A 21,130-nucleotide genomic window follows, 5' to 3' on the forward strand; every position below is an offset into this window, starting at 1 on the left:
CTGCTCTGGGTGGAAAAGACTTCCAAGACCCAAGTCCAATCATCAACCCAACCCCACCCTGGCCACCAACCCCCTGGCCCCAGGTTCCTTGGACACCTCCAGGGCTGGAGGACTCCACCACCTCCCTGGGCAGCCTGTGCCAGTGCCTGACCACTCCTGCAAGCCCAAAACTCTCCTTCAGACCCAACCTCCACCTCTCCCCTGGGTTATTTTCCCCTAGCAGAGCCCCAAAGCAGGCTGGAGGCAGCTGAAGGGCCCAGAGCAGTGGGGGCTGTATGTGTGTTGGGTGACCAAGCTGTGAGCCACCTCCCAGCCCCATCTCAGCCCCGGAGCTGTGCTAACTCCAGACGCAAGGAGAGGATTTCCCTCTGCAGCAGGAAGGGTTTTTGCCTTACCCAGCAGACATTAGAGGCCACCCTGGGCTCAGCACTCAGCCCCTCCATCAGACACTGCAGCAGTGGGGCCAGGTAGATGTCATTGATGGCAGCTTCAGGGAGCATCTCACAGATCCTGCCCACGGTCCAGGCCGTTGTGTCTCGAACCACCACGCTGGGGTCCTTCATTAGCTCTATCAACGTTGGCATGGCCTGCAAGGCAGTGGAAGGGGTGAGGAGTGGGTGGGTGGGGAGGGAGGAGGAGGAGGAGGGGAAGGATGTGAGCAGGTGGAGCAGTTGGGAAGGTGGATCTGGCACTGCTGGGAAGGTCTGCTCCAGCGGCTGCTGAAGAGCAGAGGACAGTCTGGACCCAGGGAGGTCACTGGGGAGGATTTAAGATACATAAAGTTCATTTCCAGGGGTAAGGCTTCAGAACTGAGGCTTCTGGAGTCAGAATCAGAGTGGTGAGGGTTGGAAGGGACCTCTGGAGCTCAGCCAGGCCAAGCTCTAACTCCCCCCTGCTCCAGCAGGGCACCCCCAGCAGCTTGCCCAGCAGCACAGTGCCCAGGGGGAGCTCTGCACACAAGGAGACTCCACAGCCTCTCTGGGCAGCCTGCTCCAGACCTCCTGCACCCTCACAACAAACAACTTTCTCCTGCTGCTCCCATGGAAGCTCCTGGGTGCCAGTTTGTGCCCCTTGTGCTGTCCCTGGGCACCACTGAGCAGAGTCTGGCCCCAGCCTCTTGCCCCCCAGGCTTTATCTCTTGCTGAGCATTGCTCAGCTGCCCTCTGGGGCTGCTCCTCTGCAGGCTCTCAGCCTTTGCTCCTCACAGAGCTGCTCCAGCAGCTCTGGAGCCTCCCCTGGACTCCTTCCTACCTCTCTTCAACTGGGGGAAGCCCAGAACTGGCCCCAGCCCTCCAGCTGGGACCTCCTAGGGCAGAGCAGCAGGGGAGGAGAACCTCCCTTGCCCTCCCTCCCCCTGCTGACCGCACTCCTCTGGAGGCTGCCCTCGGAGCCTTGGCTGCCACAGCTGGCACCTGAGTTTCTCACCTGGATAACTAAAGGTTTGAGCTGGTTTGGCTCTGGGCCTTCCAAAATGCTGCCAAAGGCCAGCACAGCTGCATCCCTGTATCTCCAGTCTGGGTTCTTGATGTGCTCCTTGATGAAGGGCAGGACGTGGGGGACGATGTCGTCCTCGCAGCAGGTGGCCAGCAGCATCAGGCAGACTCCTGCTGCTTTGCAGGGGTTCCAGTCATCATCATCATCGTTCTCATCCTGCCCAAGGCAACAGCAGCTGGCTCAGCTCTCACCTCCCCTCACAGGCAGCAGCAGCAGCAGCAGCAGCCTGGGGGAGCTACCCGAGCGGGGAACCTGCTCTGCAGGAAGGAATTCAGCTTTGGGAGTGGAGACTCCAACCCTGAGAGAGCCAAGCTGAGGGAGCTGCAGCTCTGCCCCCCTGCAGCCTGGCCTCAGCCTGCCTCCTGCATCCCCTCCTCCTGCAGCCTGGCCTCAGCCTGCCTCCTGCATCCTCCTCCTGCAGCCTGGCCTCAGCCTGCCTCCTGCATCCCCTCCTCCTGCAGCCTGGCCTCAGCCTGCCTCCTGCATCCCCTCCTCCTGCAGCCTGCCCTCAGCCTGCCTCCTGCATCCCCTCCTCCTGCAGCCTGCCCTCAGCCTGCCTCCTGCATCCCCTCCTCCTCCAGCCTGGCCTCAGCCTGCCTCCTGCATCCCTTCCTCCTGCAGCCTGGCCTCAGCCTGCCTCCTGCATCCCTTCCTCCTGCAGCCTGGCCTCAGCCTGCCTCCTGCATCCCTTCCTCCTCCAGCCTGGCCTCAGCCTGCCTCCTGCCCCTCTCTCCTCCAGCCTGCCCTCAGCCTGCCTCCTGCATCCCTTCCTCCTGCAGCCTGCCCTCAGCCTGCCTCCTTCATCCTCCTCCTGCAGCCTGCCCTCAGCCTGCCTCCTGCATCCCTTCCTCCTCCAGCCTGGCCTCAGCCTACCTCCTGCATCCTCCTCCTGCAGCCTGCCCTCAGCCTGCCTCCTGCCCCTCTCTCCTCCAGCCTGGCCTCAGCCTGCCTCCTGCACCTAGAACAGCCTCAACTCATCTTCCAAGCTGCTTCTCTCTCATCTTGGCTGAGATCCTGCTCCCCTGATCCACACCATCACCAGAGTGGCCTCTCCAGCAGCTGAAGAGCTCCTTCCCCCCTCACTCCCAGCTCAGATCCCTTTGAAGCTTTGTGCTGATCCTTTCATCTCCCCTGCTCTAGAGGAGCACTTCACAACCTCCTGCAACTGAACTCTCTGCATCCAAGCAGAGACACAAAGCAGGGAAAACAATTCCCTGGCTTCCTTAAAGAGCACCAAAAGTCTCTTCCCAGTTCATTGCTGGAAGCCAAATGAAACTGAACTCCCATCCTGAGTGACTTAATTAACAGCTTGAGCTCCTCATTAGCCCTGCTGCAGCAAATGACTCCATTCGTTTTGATTAGGCTGTGAGGCTCAGGCCAAACAGGTCCCTGGGAAGTGCTTAAGAGGTGCTAAATAAACATGGACTGCACAGCTCAGGAATCCCAGCTCCTGGAGCTCTTCATCAGGCAGAGATTTGGGGGTTTTTGGGGGGCTTCCACTCCACAAACAGCATCCCAGGAAAGGAGCTCTGGAGCTCAGCCAGGCCAAGCCCAGCCCTGCCCCAGCAGGGCACCCCCAGCAGCTTGCCCAGCAGCACAGTGCCCAGGGGGAGCTCTGCACACAAGGAGACTCCACAGCCTCTCTGGGCAGCCTGCTCCAGGCCTCCTGCACCCTCACAACAAACAGCTTCCCCCTCCTGCTCCCATGGAAGCTCCTGGGTGCCAGTTTGTGCCCCTTGTGCTGCCTCTGGGCACCACTGAGCAGAGTCTGGCCCCAGCCTCTTGCCCCTCAGCCTCTATCTCTTGCTGAGCACTGCTCAGCTGCCCTTTGGGGCTGCTCTTCTGCAGGCTCTCAGCCTTTGCTCCTCACAGAGCTGCTCCAGCAGCTCTGGAGCCTCCCCTGGACTCCCTCCAGCACTTCCCTGCCTCTCTTCAACTGGGGGAGCCCAGAACTGGCCCAAACCCTCCAGCTGTGACCTCCTTAGGGCAGAGCAGAAGGGGAGGAGAACCTCCCTTGCCCTCCCTCCCCACTACTTAGAGCCATCCAACCTCTTCAGACCCCACCAACCCAAGCAGCTGTTAGGAGAACCCAACCTGCAGAGGACCCCCCCCAGCAGCCTCCCAGTCTCAGCCCTGAGCCATGCATCATTCCCTCAGAGTGGTGCATGAGGACTCATCACAGACCAGGCACTGCTGCCAAGGCTGCTCTGGAGCACCAAGGAGGTGCCAAAGTCACCTCTGCCAGGCTGCAGTTTGCTCCTCCCTGACCCTGCCCCAGAGGTTCCTGCCCCTCCCGGGGGGTGTGCAGCAGAGGGGCTGCAGCTCACCTGTTTGGTTAAGGTCTGGGTTAGAATGGGGACCAAATACTGCAGTGCTCCCTTGGCATAGAACTTGCTGGTGTGCTCTGGAGGCCTCCCCTGCTCTGCTGCCTGCGGGGGGAGGGCAAAAAGAGATCTTCAGTGGCCGGGAGGGGAACCCCCCAGAGGATCAAAATCTGCTCTCCAACCCTCCTCCCCTCCCCCTCCATCCCTCCCCTCCCCAACACTTTCTCTTCTCCTCTCCAACCTTTCCTCCTCTCCAACCGTTCCTCCCCTCCAGCCCTCCTCCTCTCCCTCTCCTTTCCTCCTCTCCATCCCCCCTCCCCTCCCTTCCTCCCTCCTCCCCTCTCACCCTTCCCCTCCCTCCTCCCCTCTCACCCTTGCCTTCCTCCCCTCCCTCCTCCCCTCCCACTCTTCCTCCCTCTTCCCCTCTCACCCTTCCTCCCTCCTCCCCTCTCACCCTTCCTCCCTCCTCCCCTCCCACCCTTCCCTTCCTCCTCCCCTCCCACCCTTCCCTTCCTCCCCTCCCTCCTCCCCTCCCACCCTTCCCTTCCTCCCCTCCCTCCTCCCCTCTCGCCCTTCCTCCCTCCTCCTCTTCCACCCTCCCCCCCTCCCTGCTCCCCTCCCTCCCAACCCAAACTTTGGAAGCTCCTTCACCCAACAGGCAGCTCAAGGCCACCCAAAAGCAATCCCAGTTGGAATTCAGCATTCCAAAGCCAAATACTCCTCAGTTTGCTCTGTTTCATTAACAAAGGAGCCCCAGAACAGGCCCTGAGCACAAACCCATCCTCTGCCCTCCTATCCTCACTCTCCCTGGGGCTCAACAGCTGAAGCTGCCTGAGCCTGAGTGAAGCTCACAAAAGCTCCTTCCTGCCACTGAGAATCTGCTGGGCTGCAGGTGGGGCTCAGTCTCTGTGCTGGATGCACATCAGGGTTAGCCCTTGCAGGAGCAAGCCTGAGCCTGACTTCTTCTGCATGCTAAGGAGAGCTCAGGGAGCTGCCATGCAGCACCTGCAGCAGAGCAGCACTTGGGTGCCACAGCCTGTTCCCATCACACCTGCCAGGGAAGCTTCTTCTCCTGCCAGGAGCTTCCAATTCCCAGCCAGGCTGTAGGGAAAAATCCTTTGGGTCACTTGAGGAAGGTCCTAAAGCTGAGCTAGAGAGCAGAAGGGCTGGCAGGGGAGCTCCAGCAGGAACTGCACATCCCTGTCCCTCTCCAGAGGACACAGAGGTGGTGGGGTGAGGCCATGGAGGCCACAATGCAGAGCCAAGGGCTGGAGGAGGAGCTGTGGTCCTACCTCAGCTCTGGGGTGCACAGCAGGAGGAGGACACAGAGGTGGTGGAGTGAGACCAGAGGAGGCCACAAAGCTGAGCCCAGGGCTGAAGCAGCTCTGCTGTGAGGAGGACTGAGGGAGCTGGGGGGGTGCAGCCTGGAGAAGGATCCATTCTCTGCTTCCCTGGGCCACACTCAACAGCTTCTGCCTCAGCTCTACTCTCAGCCTGCTCTGCCTCAGCTCCAAACCATTCCCCCTTGGGCTGGCTCCAGACCCCCTCAGCAGAAGTCTCTCTGCAGCCTCCCTGCAGGCTCCCTCCAGGCACTGGCAGCAGCTCTCAGCTGCCCCTGGAGCCTTCTCCTCCCCAGCTCCCTCAGCCTGTGCTCACAGCAGAGCTGCTCCAGCCCTGGGCTCACCTCTGTGGGCTCCTCTGGCCTCACTCCAACAACTGTGTCCTCCTCCTCCTGCTGGGGACTCCATGCTCCCTCCCTGAGGGTGTTCAAGGCCAGGCTGGATGAGGCTTTGAGCAGCCAAGCTTAGCTGAGAGCTGTCCCTGCCCAGGGTGGGCAGCTTGGAGCAGCTATCTCTGAGCTCCCTTCCTACCTGAGCCATCCCAGCACACATCAGGCTACAGAACCTCCTTCCAAAAGCTGCCACAGCTTTATGAACCCCAACAGACACTGCAGAGAACTGCCAGCAGCAGCTCCCAGCTCCACATCTCCCTTCACCAGCCACAGAGGTGAAGAAATGAAGCAGAGCCTGAGCCCCAGGAGGGAAGACCCCAAAACCTGCTGCTGCTTCTCTCACAGCCATGCATCCTGTGGCCCCAGAGTGGTGCATGAGGACACACCCCAGAGCCAGCAGCCCCTGGGGGATCCTCTGCACTGTTCCACTCAGGAGGACTTTGCAGACATGGTTCAAAGCCAGGAAGCTTCAGTGTCTGCACAGAGACCAGCAGGGCCAACTGCTGCTTGGGAGCTCACCTCAGAGGCTTCTATGGCCAGGTCCATCTCCTCATCACAGACATTGGACCAGAACTCTATGCCCTGCAGGGCCACCTCATCTATGTCACTCTTCATTGCTTCAATTGTGATCTGTGGCAGCAGGGGAGAGAGGAGGATGGTTAGAGAGTGACTGCTCCTCAACTACCTGACCCCCAGTTCTGGCCAACCAGACTCAAGGCTCTGAAATCAGACCCCAGGTTGTGCTCTCAGCCAGGCTGGATGAGACCTTGAGCTACCTGGGCTCAGTGGGAGGTGTCCCTGCCCAGGGCAGGAGGGGTTGGAAGGGGCTGAGCTTGAAGGTCTTTCCCAGCCCATTCCATCAATCTGTCTCCTGAGCTCCCCTGAGTCTGGAAGCTGCTCAGGAGCTCAGAAGTTGTGCAGAGGGATGTGGAGGTGCTGGAAGGTGCCCAGAGAAGGGCTGGGGCAGCTCTGCTATGAGGACACAGCACCTACAGGCTGGCCAAGGGCTCAGGCCCAGCCAGCATGGGCTTAGGAAGGGCAGGTCCTGCCTGACCTGCCTGCTCAGGTCACCTGCCTGGTGCATGTGGGGCAGGCTGTGGAGAGCTGGGACTGGGTGGCCCTGGAGCTCTCTTCCAACCTGGTTGGTTCTAGGGCAGGCTGAAAGAGTTGGGGCTGTGCAGGCTGGAGCAGAGGAGGCTCCCAGGGGACCTTCTTGTGGCCTGCCAGGGTCTGAAGTGGGCTCCAAAAGAGCTGGGGAGGGACTTTTGAGGCTGTCAGGGAGGGATAGGAGTTGGGGGGATGGAGCAAAGGTGGAGGTGGGGAGAGTGAGGCTGGAGGTGAGGAGGAAGTTGTTGAGCAGGAGAGTGGTGAGAGCCTGGAAGGGGTTGCCCAGGGAGGGGGTTGAGGCCCCATGGCTGGAGGTGTTTGAGGCCAGGCTGGCTGAGGCTGTGTGCAGCCTGCTCTAGGGTAGGGTGTCCCTGGGCATGGCAGGGGGAGGTTGGCACTGCCTGCTCCTTGTGCTCCCTTCCAGCCCTGCCTGGTTGCAGGAGGCCATGAGGAGGGCAGGAGGCTGAGCAGGTGCAGTACTCACAGCAAAGAGGGCAGGCCCCATGTAGGTCTCCATGTACTGGTAGTAAAGGGACATTATCTTCACCAGGTTCTGCAGGGCAGCCACTCGGACCTGCGGCACAGCTCAGCTCAGCCCCGCCCCGGGCAGCCCCCGCCTGCCCCACGCCCCCCCCCCCCCCGGCAGCTCAGCTCCTCCCCGGCCTGGCCACGGCCTCAAGCTGCTCCTCTCCAGCTGCCCTGCGAGCGCCAGGCACAGGAGCTGCTCGGTGCCTGCTGCCCAGCTGGGGGTGGAGGCTTGGCAGGGGTGGGCAGCTCCCCCTGGCCCCCAGCCACCCACTCCCCTCCCCCGCTGTGGGGCTCCACTCCTCTCCTCTCACCCTGCTTTGACTCCACTCCACTGCTCTCACCCTCGTGGGACTCCTCTCCCCTCCCCCTGATGGGACTCCCCTTCCCTCCTCTCATCCTGGTGGGACTCTCCTCTCCCTGGTGGGACTCCACTCCACTCCTCTCACCCTCGTGGGACTCCTCTCCCCTCCCCTTGATGGGACTTCCCTTCCCTCCTCTCATCCTGGTGGGACTCCACTCCACTCCTCTCACCCTCGTGGGACTCCCCTCCCCCGGGTGGGACTCCCCTTGGTAGGACTCCACTTTCCTCTTCTCACCCTGGTGGGACTCCTCTCCCCTCCCCCCCCCCGGTGGGACTCCTCTCCCCTCCCCCCCCCCCGGTGGGACTCCTCTCCCCTCCCCTCCACTCACCCTGGTGTCTGGACACTGCGTTGCTTCACAGACCACTTGCATAATAAAGTGCCTTTCAGACTGGAAAGGAGGAGGGAGGGAAGAAAGAGATCAAAACATCACAGAAGGGTTCAAAGTCTTTGCCAGAGCCTCCCGTGGAGGCTGCAGCTCGAGTCTGGAGGGGCACAGCACAGCCCAGATGCTGCCAGCAGTTCTCTAACAGCATTTCTTGCCCCCCCCCCCCATAAAAAAAGAGGACCCCCAAAGCTTCCCAAGTGTCCAAATAGAACTGAAGGCTTCAGCATGTTGGAACTGGAGACACAGGAGAGAAGGGAGAGCAAAAAAAGTCTCCTCCTGTTTGCTGGCTTCTTCCAGCAGTGGCTTCAGAAACCTCAGCCCTGAGCCCAGAGCCAGGGCAGAGCCTGGGTGGGCAGCTCAGGGGCACAGCTCTGTGCCCAGGCAGGTTTGGCACCTGCTGAGGCACCAAAGCTCAGCACAGATGTGGTCTGAGGGGCTCAGGCAGCAGCCAGCTCTGGTGCTGAGATCCTGGCTGAGCTGCACCAGCAGCCACCCAGCGGCTCCCCGGGGAAGGACCTGAACTGCTTCCACCCCCTGAGAGGTGCAGAGGGACTCGTCCTGAAGGGCCCTTCCTCCCTCCCAGCCCTTCCTCTCCTTCTTCCCTCCCCCACAGCCCTCTCTCCTCTCCCTCCCCAGCCTTCCCTTCCTCCTTCCCAGACCTTCCTCCCAGCTCCTGTTCCACTCTCTCCCAGCCCTTCCTCCCCTCCTTCCCTCTCCCCCAGCCCTCTCTCCTCTCCCTCCCTCCCCAGCCTTCCCTTCCAGCCCTTCTCCCCGCCCCAGCCCTTCCTCCCCTCTCTCTCCCAGCTCCTCCTCCACTCTTAGCCCTTCCTCCCTTCCTTCCCTCTCCCCCAGCCCTCTCTCCTCTCCCTCCTCAGCCTTTCCTTCCTTCCTTCCACGCTCTCTCCCCATAGCTCCCCTCCTTCCCTCCCCCCAGCCTTCCCTTCCTTCCCTGCCCACCCTCTCTTCCTCCCAGTCCTTCCTCCCCTCCCTCCCAGCCCTCCCTTCTTCCTTCCAGCCCTTCCTCTCCTTCCTCTCTCCCAGCCCTCCCTCTCCTTCCCCCCTCTCCCAGCTCTCCCTCTCCTTCCCAGCCCTCCCTCTCCTTCCCCTCTCTCCCAGCTCTCCCTCTCCTTCCTCTCTCCCAGCCCTCCCTCTCCTTCCCCTCTCTCCCAGCTCTCCCTCTCCTTCCTCTCTCCCAGCCCTCCCTCTCCTTCCCCTCTCTCCCAGCTCTCCCTCTCCTTCCCCTCTCTCCCAGCCCTCCCTCTCCTTCCCCTCTCTCCCAGCCCTCCCTCTCCTTCCCCTCTCTCCCAGCTCTCCCTCTCCTTCCCCTCTCTCCCAGCCCTCCCTCCCCCAACCACTTCCAGCAGCACAGTGCAATCTGGACAGCTGCCAGAGCCCTTTCAAAGTGCTGAGCCAAGCTTGTCCTCTCTCAGCTCCAGAGCAGAGCTTGATGAGGAAGCAGAGCATCTAATCAACCACACTGAGGTCAGCTCACAATTATTTCACCCCCACCTCCCCCCCACCAAAAAAACCTCCCAACAACCTTTCCCCACCCACTGATGGAAGCTTTCCCCACCAGTGCCTGTCCAAAACTGCATCCAGAGTCTCAGCTGCCATCAGAACTCTGCATCAAACCTCAGAGTGGTGCATGAGAGCTCATCACAGACCATGGATCCAGCACCTCCCAGCCCTCCCCTCCCCCCACTGCTCTCAAAAGGCTTTTTCTCTCCTCACCTCTTTGTCAAAGTTTGCTTTGGTGAACTCCAGGGAGTTCAGGAGTGCGTTGGTAGCTGCTAGCTTCACATTGTTGCTGGGCTCTTCCTTCCTCATGCCCTGGATGATGGCTGTCAGGATCTCGTTGGATTTGTCCTGGAGTTGCTCTGGATCCTACCAGGAGGGTTGGAGGAAAAAGGAAAAGTTCTTTGTCAGCTCAAAACCAACAAAAAAAGCTTTTGGCCATCTGCATCCTGCAGTGAGCAGGAGAGAGCTGGGATGGACTGGCCTGAGGAAGAGGAGGGTGAAGGGAGACCCTCCCCAGGGATCAGTGCTGGGTTCAGGACTGTTCAGTAGCTTCACTGATCATCTGGAGCAGGGCACTGAGTCCAGCAGCAGTGAGTGTGCAGCTGGCACCAAGCTAGGAGCAGTGTGGAGCTGCTGGAGGGGAGCAGAGCCCTGCAGAGGGACCTGGGCAGGCTGCATGGGTGGGCAGAGGCCAAGGGGAGGAGACTGAAGAAGGCCAAGGGCAGGTTCTGCACTGTGGCCACAACAACCCCAAGCAGCACTGCAGGCTGGGGCCAGAGTGGCTGAGAGCAGGCAGGCAGAGAGGGCCCTGGGGGTGCTGGGAGAGAGGAGCTGCAGAGGAGGCAGCAGTGCCCAGGTGGGCAGCAGAGCCAATGGCAGCCTGGGCTGGCTGAGGAGCAGTGTGGGCAGCAGGAGCAGGGAGGTTCTTGTGCCCCTGTGCTCAGCACTGCTCAGGCCACCCCTGCAGTGCTGTGTCCAGCTCTGGGCTCCTCCATTGCAGAGAGCTGCTGAGGTGCTGGCAGGTGCCCAGAGCAGGGCAGCAAGGCTGGGGAGGGGCCTGGAGCACAGCCCTGTGAGGAGAGGCTGAGGGAGCTGGGGGGGTGCAGCCTGCAGCAGAGGAGGCTCAGGGCAGAGCTGATTGCTGCCTGCAGCTGCCTGCAGGGAGGCTGTAGCCAGGTGGGGTTGGGCTCTGCTGCCAGGCAGACAGCAACAGAAGAAGGGGACCCAGGCTGAAGCTGTGGCAGGGCAGGCTCAGGCTGGATGTGAGGAGGAAGTTGTTGGCAGAGAGAGTGATTGGCACTGGAATGGGCTGCCCAGGGAGGTGGTGCAGTGCCCATGGCTGGAGGTGTTGAGGCCAAGCCTGGCTGGGGCACTGAGTGCCATGGTCTGGTTGGTTGGGCAGGGCTGGGTGCCAGGCTGGGCTGGGTGAGAGGGGAAGAGCTCCTGGAGCACAGAGGGCTGGGGAGGGAGAGAGCTCCTGCAGAGGAAGCAGAGGCTGAAGCCAACACTTGGCCTCTACTCCAAACGAAGGAGGGTTTGAAGCGCCCCTGGCTAAAGAGAGGGCTGGGAAAAAGCACTCACAATGTCCTGACAGATGTAGCCAATGGCCTCCAGGGTGGACTCTTTCATGTGCTCGGTGCTGTGCTGGTTGGTGACGTTGGTGACCAGCTGGGGGATGAGCTCTGGCCACTGGTTCATGGGGATCTCGGCGCAGGCGATGCCAGCCACGCACTGGGAGGCCGAGCTGGGTCTGTAAGTTTCTGTCCCCAACGTCTGCAAAACCTGCAGGAGAAAGCAGCAGGGATGAGGCTGGGCTCAAGCAGCAGGGATGAGTCCTGCCACTGCAGGCATGAAATGGTTTGGGTGGGAAAAGACCTTTAAAGCTCATCCAGTTCCAACCTCCCCCTACACATACCGCAGCCAGCAGGGACCGCTCAGAGCTCCAAACAGCCTCACCTGGGATGGTGCCAGGGAGGAGGGATTGGGACACCTCAAGCAGCACAGGGCTCAGCTAACCTGGCCCTTGGAACACCTCCAGGGAGGTTGTGGAGCACAGAAGCACAGAATGGGATCAAAGATCCCATTCTGTGCTTCTGTGCTCCACAACCTCCCTGGGCAAACCTGTGCCAAGCTCTCCTCACCCTCACTCTCCTCTCTCCCAGCTCAAAACCATTCTCCCTCCTCCTGGCACTCCCAAATCTCATCACAAGTCCCTCCCTCAGCTTTCCTGGAGCCCCTTTCAGGCAGCTCTGAGGTCTCCCTGGAGCTTGTCCTCATAGCAGAGCTACTCCAGCCAAAGTAAATCAAGGACTCAAGTTCCATCATCATCATCACTCTCCCAACTTAACTGCCTGTGTTAAGGGTTCCCTGAGCAAGGATTGAGTTAAGGATTTGGAGTTTTAGCTGTGATGGAGAGTCCAGAGGAGGCCACAAAGCTGAGCCCAGGGCTGGAGGAGCTGTGGTACAAGGACAGGCTGAGGGAGCTGGGGGGGTGCAGCCTGCAGAGAAGGCCCAGGGGCACCTCAGAGCTGCCTGAAGGGATCCTGCAGGGAGGCTGCAGAGAGACTTTGGCTGAGGGGGTCTGGTTTGGAGCTGAGGCAGAGCAGGCTGAGAGTGGAGCTGAGGAAGAAGCTGAGTGTGAGGGTGGTGAGAGCCTGGCACAGGACTGGTTTGGAGCTGAGGCAGAAGCTGAGTGTGCTGAGAGCTGGTCTGGAGGTGAGGCAGAGCAGGGGGAGAGTGGAGCTGAGGCAGAAGCTGTTCACTGTGAGGGTGGTGAGAGCCTGGCCCAGGCTGCCCAGGGAGGCTGTGGATGCTCCTTCCCTGGGGGTGTTCAAGGCCAGGCTGGATTGGGCCTTGAGCAACCTGGGCTGGTGAGAGGTGTCCTGCCCACAGCAGGGAGAGGTTGGAGGAGATGATCCCTGAGGGTCCCTTCCAAATTGAGCCATTCCATGATTCTACAACTGGTGAGAGTTGGGAATCACTGCTGGGGAAGCCACTTCCATCAGCTCCTGCAGCCACAGCAGTGTTCAGAGGCTCCTCAGGAACTGAACAGCAGCAGCCTCGACCTGGCTGAGCTCTCACCCCAACCATGCTGAGCCTTCACCCCAACCATGCTGAGCCTTCACCCCAACCATGCTGAGGTCTTCACCCCAACCATGCTGAGCCTTCACCCCAACCACGCTGAGGTCTTCACCCCAACCATGCTGAGGTCTTCACCCCAACCATGCTGAGCCTTCACCCCAACCATGCTGAGCCTTCACCCCAACCATGCTGAGGTCTTCACCCCAACCATGCTGAGGTCTTCACCCCAACCACGCTGAGGTCTTCACCCCAACCATGCTGAGCCTTCACCCCAACCATGCTGAGGTCTTCACCCCAACCATGCTCAGCCTTCACCCCAACCATGCTGAGGTCTTCACCCCAACCACGCTGAGATCTTCACCCCCAGGCAGCTGCAGAATCTCACCTAGCAGCCAAGTGCTGCTGGTGTCACTGGGCTGGTGAAAGGCAGCAGCAGCCAATGACTCCTTGGGTGGCAAAGGATGGGGCAGGAGGCTCAGGGTGAGGGAACAAAGAGGTGGAGAAGCCAAAAGCTCCTCAGACTCACATAGTTCTTGACCTCCCTGCGGGCGTTGGCGTCGATGGCCAGCCATCTCTGCTGGTACTGGGCCTTGATGTCAGGGTCCTTGGAGGTCAGGGAGTTCTTGATCTGCAGGCCTGCTGCCACTCGAGCAACTTGGCTGTTGCCAGGGTTTGCCAGAACTCTGGACAGTTCCACCAGGAAGGTTGGCTGGGAAGAGAGGAAGGCTCAGTGCCCAAACTGCCACCGAGCCACGAAGCCACTTCCCATCAACCCACAGCTCCCCGAGGGTCCTGCAGCCACCCTGAGGGTCCTGCACCCACCCCATGGCTCCCTGAGGGGCTCTGCAGCCACCCTGAGGATCCAGCACCCACCCACCCACCCACCCACAACCACCCAGCACAAGCACCTCCAACCCCCCAGCAACACAACTCAGTGAAAGTCCTGCACACCCTCCCCCCAATCCACCTCCTCTAAGGCATCAAAACCATTCCCAGTGCCCCAGCACCACCACCCCAGGGCTCCCTAGAGACCCTGGCACCCACCTCACCACCAACCCAACCCCAACCTCCTCTCCAGTGCCCCAGCACCACCACCCCAGGGCTCCCTAGAGACCCTGGCACCCACCTCACCACCAACCCAACCCCAACCTCCTCTCCAGTGCCCCAGCACCACCACCCCAGGGCTCCCTAGAGACCCTGGCACCCACCTCACCACCAACCCAAGCCCAGCCTCCTCTCCAGTGCCCCAGCACCACCACCCCAGGGCTCCCTGAAGGTCTTTCTCCAGCAGGCTGCCAGCCAGCAGCCTCCAGCAGCAGCTCTATGCCCAGATTAGGGTCATTAAGCTCCTAAGCAGCACCTCAGGTGGCACTGACTTGGCTGGGTTTTGGCTTTAGCTTCCTTGAGTTTACCTTCCCTGCTCCTGCCTGCTCTGAGCAACCTCTTTCAACACCCCAGCCCTGGGGGGGTGTCAGGTGTGGGGGCTGAGGAACCCCAAACTGCTGCCCTTGGTCCGTGGGAAGGTGCAAAGCACAGCAGTGGAGCTGTGACCAATGTCCCTCTGGGCAGCCAAAGGGGCACAGGCACCAAGCAGGCCACCAGAGGATGGCTCTGGCTAGAAAAACCCTTGTTAAGGTCATGAAGTCCAACCCTGAACCCAGCCCTGCCACAGCACCACTGCCCCATGGCCCTCAGCACCACAGCTCTGAGAGCCCCTGCAGGGATGGAGGCTCCAACACTGCCCTGGGTGCACTCAGCTCAGGGTTTGACAACTTCAAGGGGCAGAAACTGTTCCCCATGGCCAAACCAAACCTGCCCAGGGGCAGCTGGAGGCCAATTCCTCTTCTTCCATCCTGGGAGCAGAGCCCAAACCCCACCTGGCTCCAGCCTCACCCAGGGAGCTGTAGAGAGCTCTGCCCTCAGCCTCCTCTCCTCCAGGCTGAAGCCCACCCCCAGCTGCTCCTCACCAGCTCTGTTCCTCCAGACCCTTCCCCAGCTCCTTTGCTTTGGTTCTGAGCCAGCTCAAACCCTCAGCAACCCTCCAGGGGACTCCTTTCCCCTGCCCACATGAAGGTGAAGCCTCACCCACAGCTGGCTGAAGAACCCCAAGCCTGTGCTCCACTTCTGGGGGTCAGCTGCTGAGGAAAAGCCTCCACACCTCCAGCTCCACACTTGAGAGGCTTCTGCTGCTCAAGGCACCACTCAGGTGCCAGCAGTGAAGCTCCCTCAGCCCACTGGGGCCTCTGAACCAGCCCCACCAAGCTCCCAGCTCAGCAGCAAGAAGCTTTTCCTCACCCTGTTGGACCTAATTCCATGGAACCCACCTCAAAAAGGCAGCTCCAGGGATTTTTAGGGCATCCCAAAGGCCAAACTCATTCAGCTTCCACAGCTCAACAGGAGCATGGAGGAGCTGCAGGAGGGCTCAAAAAACCCTTGGGGTTGGGTTGCTGCAGCTCCTCAGCACCCATCCCAAAGAGATCCCAACTAAACCTCCACACTGAACCCATTCCCAGGTGGAATCCCAACTAAACCTCCACACTAAACCCATTCCCAGGTGGAATCCCAACTAAACCTCCACACTAAACCCATTCCCAGGTGGAATCCCAACTTAACCTCCACACTAAACCCATTCCCAGGTGGAATCCCAACTTAACCTCCACACTAAACCCATTCCCAGGTGGAATCCCAACTTAACCTCCACACTAAACCCATTCCCAGGTGGAACCCCAATTAAACCTCCACACTAAACCCATTCCCAGGTGGAACCCCAACTAAACCTCCCCACTAAACCCATTCCCAGGTGGAATCCCAATTAAACCTCCCCACTAAACCCATTCCCAGGTGAAATCCCAACCAAGCCTCCAAATAAACTCATTCCCAAATGAAATCCCATCAGAAGCTTCACACTAAACCCATTCCTTAATGTAATCCCAACCAAACTTCTACACTAAGACCAATCCCAGACAAATTCCTATCAAAACTTCCACACTAAACCCATTCCCAGGTGGAAACCCAACCAAGCCTCCCCCCTAAACCCATTCCCAGATCAATTCCCATCAAAACCTCCACCCTGAACCCATTCCCAGGGGAAATCCCAACAGAACCTCCACACTGAACCCATTCCCAGATCAATTCCCAACAGAGCCTCCACCCTAAACCCATTCCCAGATCAATTCCCATCAAAACCTCCATCCTAAACCCATTCCCAGGGGAAATCCCAACAGAACTTCCACACTGAACCCATTCCCAGATCAATTCCCAACAGAGCCTCCACCCTAAACCCATTCCCAGATCAATTCCCATCAAAACCTCCATCCTAAACCCATTCCCAGGGGAAATCCCAACAGAACTTCCACACTGAACCCATTCCCATGGGAAATTCCTGCTAAACCTCTACATCAAACTCATTCCCAGATGAAATCCCAACTAAACTTCCCCACTGAAGCCATTCCCAACTGAAATCCCAAGCAAACCTCCACACCAATCCCATTCCCAGATGCAATTCCCATTTCATTGAGCAAAGGAACCTTCAGACACTAACTCCAAAGCTCTGCTGCCTCCTCTGGGGAGCAAACTGCTCCCAAATTCCAAGGCTCAGGAGCATCCTTGGCTTTCTCACTCACAAACTAGCAAAGCAGATTCCAAGACAATACAATTCCAGGAGGATTTTTTTCCCCTTGGAGCTTAAAGCCTGATTCCAGCTCAAAATGAGCTGGGGGAGGAGGAGGAGGAGGAGGAGGAGGAGGAAGAAGAGGGGGAAGAGGAAGAGGAGGGGGAGAGGGGGAAGAGGAAGAGGAGGGGGAAGAGGAGGGGGAAGAGGAAGAGGAGGGGGAAGAGGAAGAGGAGGGGGAAGAGGAAGAGGAGGGGGAGGGGGAAGAGGAAGAGGAGGGGGAAGAGGAAGAGGAGGGGGAGCGGGAAGAGGAAGAGGAGGGGGAGGGGGAAGAGGAGGTGTTGGGAGGAAGATGAAGTTGAAGAAGAGGGGGAGGGGGAGGAGGAGATGAGGAAGAGCAGCCTGCAGGTGCAGCTGCAGCACCCAGCCCTGGGCGCTCAGCTGTGGCCTCTCAGCCCTGCGGCTGCAAAGCCTCTTCCCCAGAGCTCCTTCCCCAGCTCCAGCTCCCCTCCTTTCCCACCTCTCCAAGCCCCCATTCCCTATATCCCAAGCCTCCCCCTTGCCCCCAGAGCTCAAAAACTTCCTCCTCCATCTCCAACTCCCTTTTCCCAACTCTCCAAGCCTCCCCCTTCCCCAAATCCCAACCTTCTCCCTAGCCCCTGAATCTCCAAAGCCCCTTCCCCAAACTGCAATTCCATTCTCTTCCCCAGCTCTCCAAGCCCCTCTCTTCCCCAGCTCTCCAAGCCCCTTCCTCTTCCCCAGCTCTCCAAGCCCTTCTCTTCCCCAGCTCTCCAAGCCCTTCTCTTCCCCAGCTCTCCAAGCCCCTCTCTTCCCCAGCTCTCCAAGCCCCTTCTCTTCCCCAGCTCTCCAAGCCCCTTCTCTTCCCCAGCTCTCCAAGCCCTTCTCTTCCCCAGCTCTCCAAGCCCCTTCTCTTCCCCAGCTCTCCAAGCCCTTCTCTTCCCCAGCTCTCCAAGTCCCCTTCTCTTCCCCAGCTCTCCAAGCCCCCTCTCTTCCCCAGCTCTCCAAGCCCCTTCTCTTCCCCAGCTCTCCAAGCCCCTTCTCTTCCCCAGCTCTCCAAGCCCTTCTCTTCCCCAGCTCTCCAAGCCCCTTCTCTTCCCCAGCTCTCCAAGCCCTTCTCTTCCCCAGCTCTCCAAGCCCCTTCTCTTCCCCAGCTCTCCAAGCCCCTTCTCTTCCCCAGCTCTCCAAGCCCCTTCTCTTCCCCAGCTCTCCAAGCCCCCTCTCTTCCCCAGCTCTCCAAGCCCCTCTCTTCCCCAGCTCTCCAAGCCCCTTCTCTTCCCCAGCTCTCCAAGCCCCTCTCTTCCCCAGCTCTCCAAGCTTCCCCCTTGCCCCCAAAGCTACTTCCCCAGTCTCCCTCTCCCCCCTTCTCCCACACCTCCAAGCTTCCCTCTTCCCATCTCCCCCCACCCTTCCACAGGGCAGAGCCCCAAGCCTCACATCCTCCTCCTCCTCCACAGCCAAGCCTTTAACCACCCTCACAGCCCACACTGAGCTCCTCAGCCCCTTCCTTGTCCAAGGTTGGACCATTCCATGTCCCCATCCCACACCGAGGTCCCAATTTCCCACCCCAGCACAAGTTCTGCTTCCTCTGCTCCCTGCCTTGGCCTTGGCTCACCCAAGGCAGGGAGCAGAAACCTGTCCCTGAGCGTGGCAGGGAGAGGGAGCTGGGATGTGAGGATCCTTCTTGGGTTCCCTTTAGCTGAACCTGTAGGATCCTTCCCAAACCAAAACGTTTTGTGACTGGAACCACATGAAAACATTTAGGGCATCCCTCAGCCCTTCAGGGGGGCTGAGCCCCAAACCCTGCACCTAACACAGCCCAGGGAGCCTCAGCTTAAGCGGGAAGCATCTAAAGACCTAAACTCGGAGCCAGTTCGGCCTCGGAGGGGGAATTCAGCACAAAGCCAACCTGGGTTGTGCCTGCAAGAGACACAGCCTGAGCCGCAGCGACAGCGAGGCGACCCCTGCGCCCTCCCCAGCCGACCGAGGGGACTCCAGCCTGGGGCTGGGATGCTGCCCTGTGTGTGTGGCACCTCCGTGCCCTCAGCCAGCCCCGGGAGAGCCCCAAACCTCCCCCTGCAAGCCCCGGAGCCGCTGCCGCTCCGCGCCTTGACTAAGCAGAATCTCCGCTCCCTGAGTTCCAGCTCCCCGCAGCAGCCGAGGGGCGGCTCGGGGCTGCCTTCCCCGCCGCATTTTGCGGCCGTTTCGAAAGCTTTTGTGTCCTTTGCTTTGGCTTTGAGGTCAAGCTGGGAACCACTTCGGTCCCTGCTCCTCCGGTGCCCACCGCAGCTCCGCCGGTGCCCACCGGGGTTGCCTCTCTTGGCTGGGGGCGAAGCCGCAACCTCCAGACCCCTCTTCACCTGCCCACATCCCCTTTGCCCGGGCCACAGCAGCAGCTCCAGGGCCGCTCCGGTGCCTCCATCCCGCTCGGTCCGGAACCGAAGAGATCGGTAGAGGACGGAGGGCACGGGAGGGGGTTTGGGGGGTGCAGAGGGCCGGGGCCGGCGGAACCGAAGAGATCGGTCGAGGACGGAGGGCACGGGAGGGGGTTTGGGGGGTGCAGAGGACCGGGGCAGGCGGCGAGGCCGGCGGAACTGAAGAGATCGGTAGAGGACGGAGGTCACGGGAGAGGGTTTGGGGGGCGCAGAGGGCCGGGGCCGGCGGAACCGAAGAGATCGGTCGAGGACGGAGGACACGGGAGGGGGTGTGGGGGGCGCAGAGGGCCGGGGCCGGCGGCGGGGCCGGGGCAGCGATGGCCGCTCCCGCACATGGCCCGCGGCCGCTCCCGCAGCCGGCACCGCCCCTCCGCCCGGCGCCGCCTTCCCATTGGTGGGCGCTGGCGCAGGCGGCGCTGCCATTGGCTGAGCGCAGCGCCGGGCGCGGGCAGGGTAGGCTGCGCCCCATGGCGGTTCGGCCTGGCCTGGCCGCGCCGGGCGGGGATGGGGGGGGGGGGGGAGGGGACGAAGTGGAAGCGTTCGCGGCCGGTCCCGGTTCCCGCAAACCCCAACCCCGGTTCCAGCGCCCGATCTGCGTCCCCGCAGGCTCACCAGGTTCTCGATGGCCGCCTGCTCCAGGAACTTCTGCGCCGCCTCAAGCTCGGAGCGGTCTGCGGGGAGGGGAGCGGAGGGGGTGGGGAGCCGGCGTCAGCCCGCGGGGCCCGACCGGCCCTCGGCCGCCGCTAACGGACGCCGCTGCCCCGCCGCACACGCGCGCTTTCTGCCTCCCGGCCCTGCCTTCCCGCGCTCCTTCCCTGCCGGCACCGCCGCCCACGCCCTTCCCGGGGCCGGGGCCGCCGCCTCGGCCTCCCCGGGGGTGCCCCGCCCGGCCCCGCTGGGCCTACCCCGCCGCTTTCCCTCCCTCAGGCCGGCCGCGGCGCCGCCGCCCGCGCCCTACCCGGCGAGACCGTCTTCTCCAGGATGGTGATGAGCTCCATGGCGGCGGCGTGGCGGCTCCGGCGCCGGCGGAGGGGAGGAGGGAGGGGGGGAAGGGGAAGGGAGGGGGGGAAGGGAGGAAAGCGGGGCGGGCCGGGGCCGGAGGAGGGAAGGGAGGGGAAGGGAAGGAAGCCGGGGCCTGCCCCGCGGACGCGGCCGAGGGAGGGGTCCCGGGCGGAGGCCTGCGGCGGGGCAGGGGGCGGCGGCGGCGGCGCTCTCCTGCTGCTGCGGGCGGCGGAGGGAGCAAAGCGGCCGCGCGAGCGGGCCGGGACGCGCGCGCGCACACAGCGGGGCGGGGTCCGGCCGGCGGAGGGATACCAGCCGCGGCCCGCCGCCCCGCTAGCGCCGCGCTGATTGGCCGGCGGCTCCCGGCGCCCTGCCCTCCCATTGGCCGGCTCCGCCGGGGCGCGGCTATTGGCGGGTAACGGGGAGGAAGGGTATGGGCGGAGCTTCCGGCGGCGAGCGCCGTGATTGGGCGGGGCCGGGAGGGGCGGGGCCGGGCAGGGCGCCCCCGGCGGCGGCGGCGGCGGCCACGTGGGGCCAGCGCCGTGGGCAGGCTCCGTGGGCAGGCTCCGTGCTCACCGGCCCCGGGCCCCGGCGCCTGCGGCGGTTCCCAGCGCTACACGGCCCGGGGCTGCTTCCCCTCCCCACCCACTCACCGCCGGAACCGGCCCGTGGGGTAGGAAGCCACGTGTTGGCCGTGAGCGGGGACCGCAGCCCCGGGGAAGGGACCGGAGCCTCAGGAAGGGACTCGCTGCTGAGTTTAACCCTGCACCGAGTGGAGGCTCGGGGTGTGTTTGGGGGGGGGAGGGATATCGACGGGCCGACGGCTGCCGCGGCCCCGGAGAGCGGCGCTGAGCCGAGCGGAGCAGCCCGCGGGAAGCGAGGATGAAGGCTTCAGGGCGCCGGGAGAGCCCCGAGCCCTGCGGGGTCGTAGCTGAGTAACTGACGGGAGGTGACTGACCGGTGGCCGGGAGGAGCAGTCGGGAGCTGGGTCAGGGCGCGGTGTGGAGCTAAACTAGCACCGAGGCTCCGGGAAGAAGGGACCGGGGGAGCCAGCCCTGCCCCTCCTGCAGCGCTCCGAGCATCCAGGGACGAGCCCCGGGCCCGGCAGAGGCGCATTGGGTCCGCCCTGGGGTCGTCGTCCCTTCCTCTGGAGAAACTTTGGGCTCCGGGGGGGGACACACCGGCGACGGGAAAAGTTTAACCGAGCGCAGTGGGGACTGAGGGACTGGAGCGGGTCCCGAGAGGGGCACCGGAGCTGGGGAAGGGTCTGGAGAACAGGGCTGGGGAGGAGCAGCTGAGGATGTGCAGCCTGGAGAAGCAGAGAGCAGAGCTCCTGGCGCCTTGCTGTGGCCTGCCCTGGCGGAGTCTCTTCCCTGCCCCTGCCGTCGGGGATCGGCGCAGGACGCAGCCGGGGCTGGGCTTGCCGCGGTCAGTGCCCGCTGCTGCTTCTCGCACCCTCAGCTCCCTCAGCCTGGCCTCGTAGCGGAGCTGTTCCATGCCCTTGGAGCATCTTTGTGCCCCTCAAAAGAGTTCC

The 21,130-nt window shown here is 62.0% G+C and overlaps 1 protein-coding gene across 2 annotated transcripts in view; it reads right to left on the reverse strand.

Moving 5' to 3' along the window:
* The window catches only part of KPNB1 (karyopherin subunit beta 1), a 32,673-nt gene extending 12,832 nt beyond the window's left edge, over window positions 1-19,841 (reverse strand). The window contains exons 1-11 of one of the 2 annotated variants that reach the window (XM_064174455.1): window positions 19,553-19,840; window positions 19,207-19,265; window positions 13,058-13,240; window positions 11,032-11,232; window positions 9,664-9,816; window positions 7,876-7,935; window positions 7,142-7,231; window positions 6,070-6,180; window positions 3,822-3,923; window positions 1,426-1,650; window positions 396-587 (exon numbers count right to left, since the gene is read on the reverse strand). In XM_064174455.1, the coding sequence (XP_064030525.1) occupies window positions 396-587; window positions 1,426-1,650; window positions 3,822-3,923; window positions 6,070-6,180; window positions 7,142-7,231; window positions 7,876-7,935; window positions 9,664-9,816; window positions 11,032-11,232; window positions 13,058-13,240; window positions 19,207-19,265; window positions 19,553-19,592 (1,416 nt within the window). In that variant the 5' untranslated portion in view covers window positions 19,593-19,840. Of the gene's footprint in view, window positions 1-395; window positions 588-1,425; window positions 1,651-3,821; window positions 3,924-6,069; window positions 6,181-7,141; window positions 7,232-7,875; window positions 7,936-9,663; window positions 9,817-11,031; window positions 11,233-13,057; window positions 13,241-19,206; window positions 19,266-19,552 lie in introns of both variants that reach the window. The other variant, XM_064174454.1, reaches the window with a different exon arrangement.
* Between the last annotated feature and the right edge of the window lie 1,289 nt (window positions 19,842-21,130).

Source organism: Pogoniulus pusillus, chromosome 40 (genome assembly GCF_015220805.1).
Source record: "Pogoniulus pusillus isolate bPogPus1 chromosome 40, bPogPus1.pri, whole genome shotgun sequence".
Classification (NCBI taxonomy): domain Eukaryota; kingdom Metazoa; phylum Chordata; class Aves; order Piciformes; family Lybiidae; genus Pogoniulus; species Pogoniulus pusillus.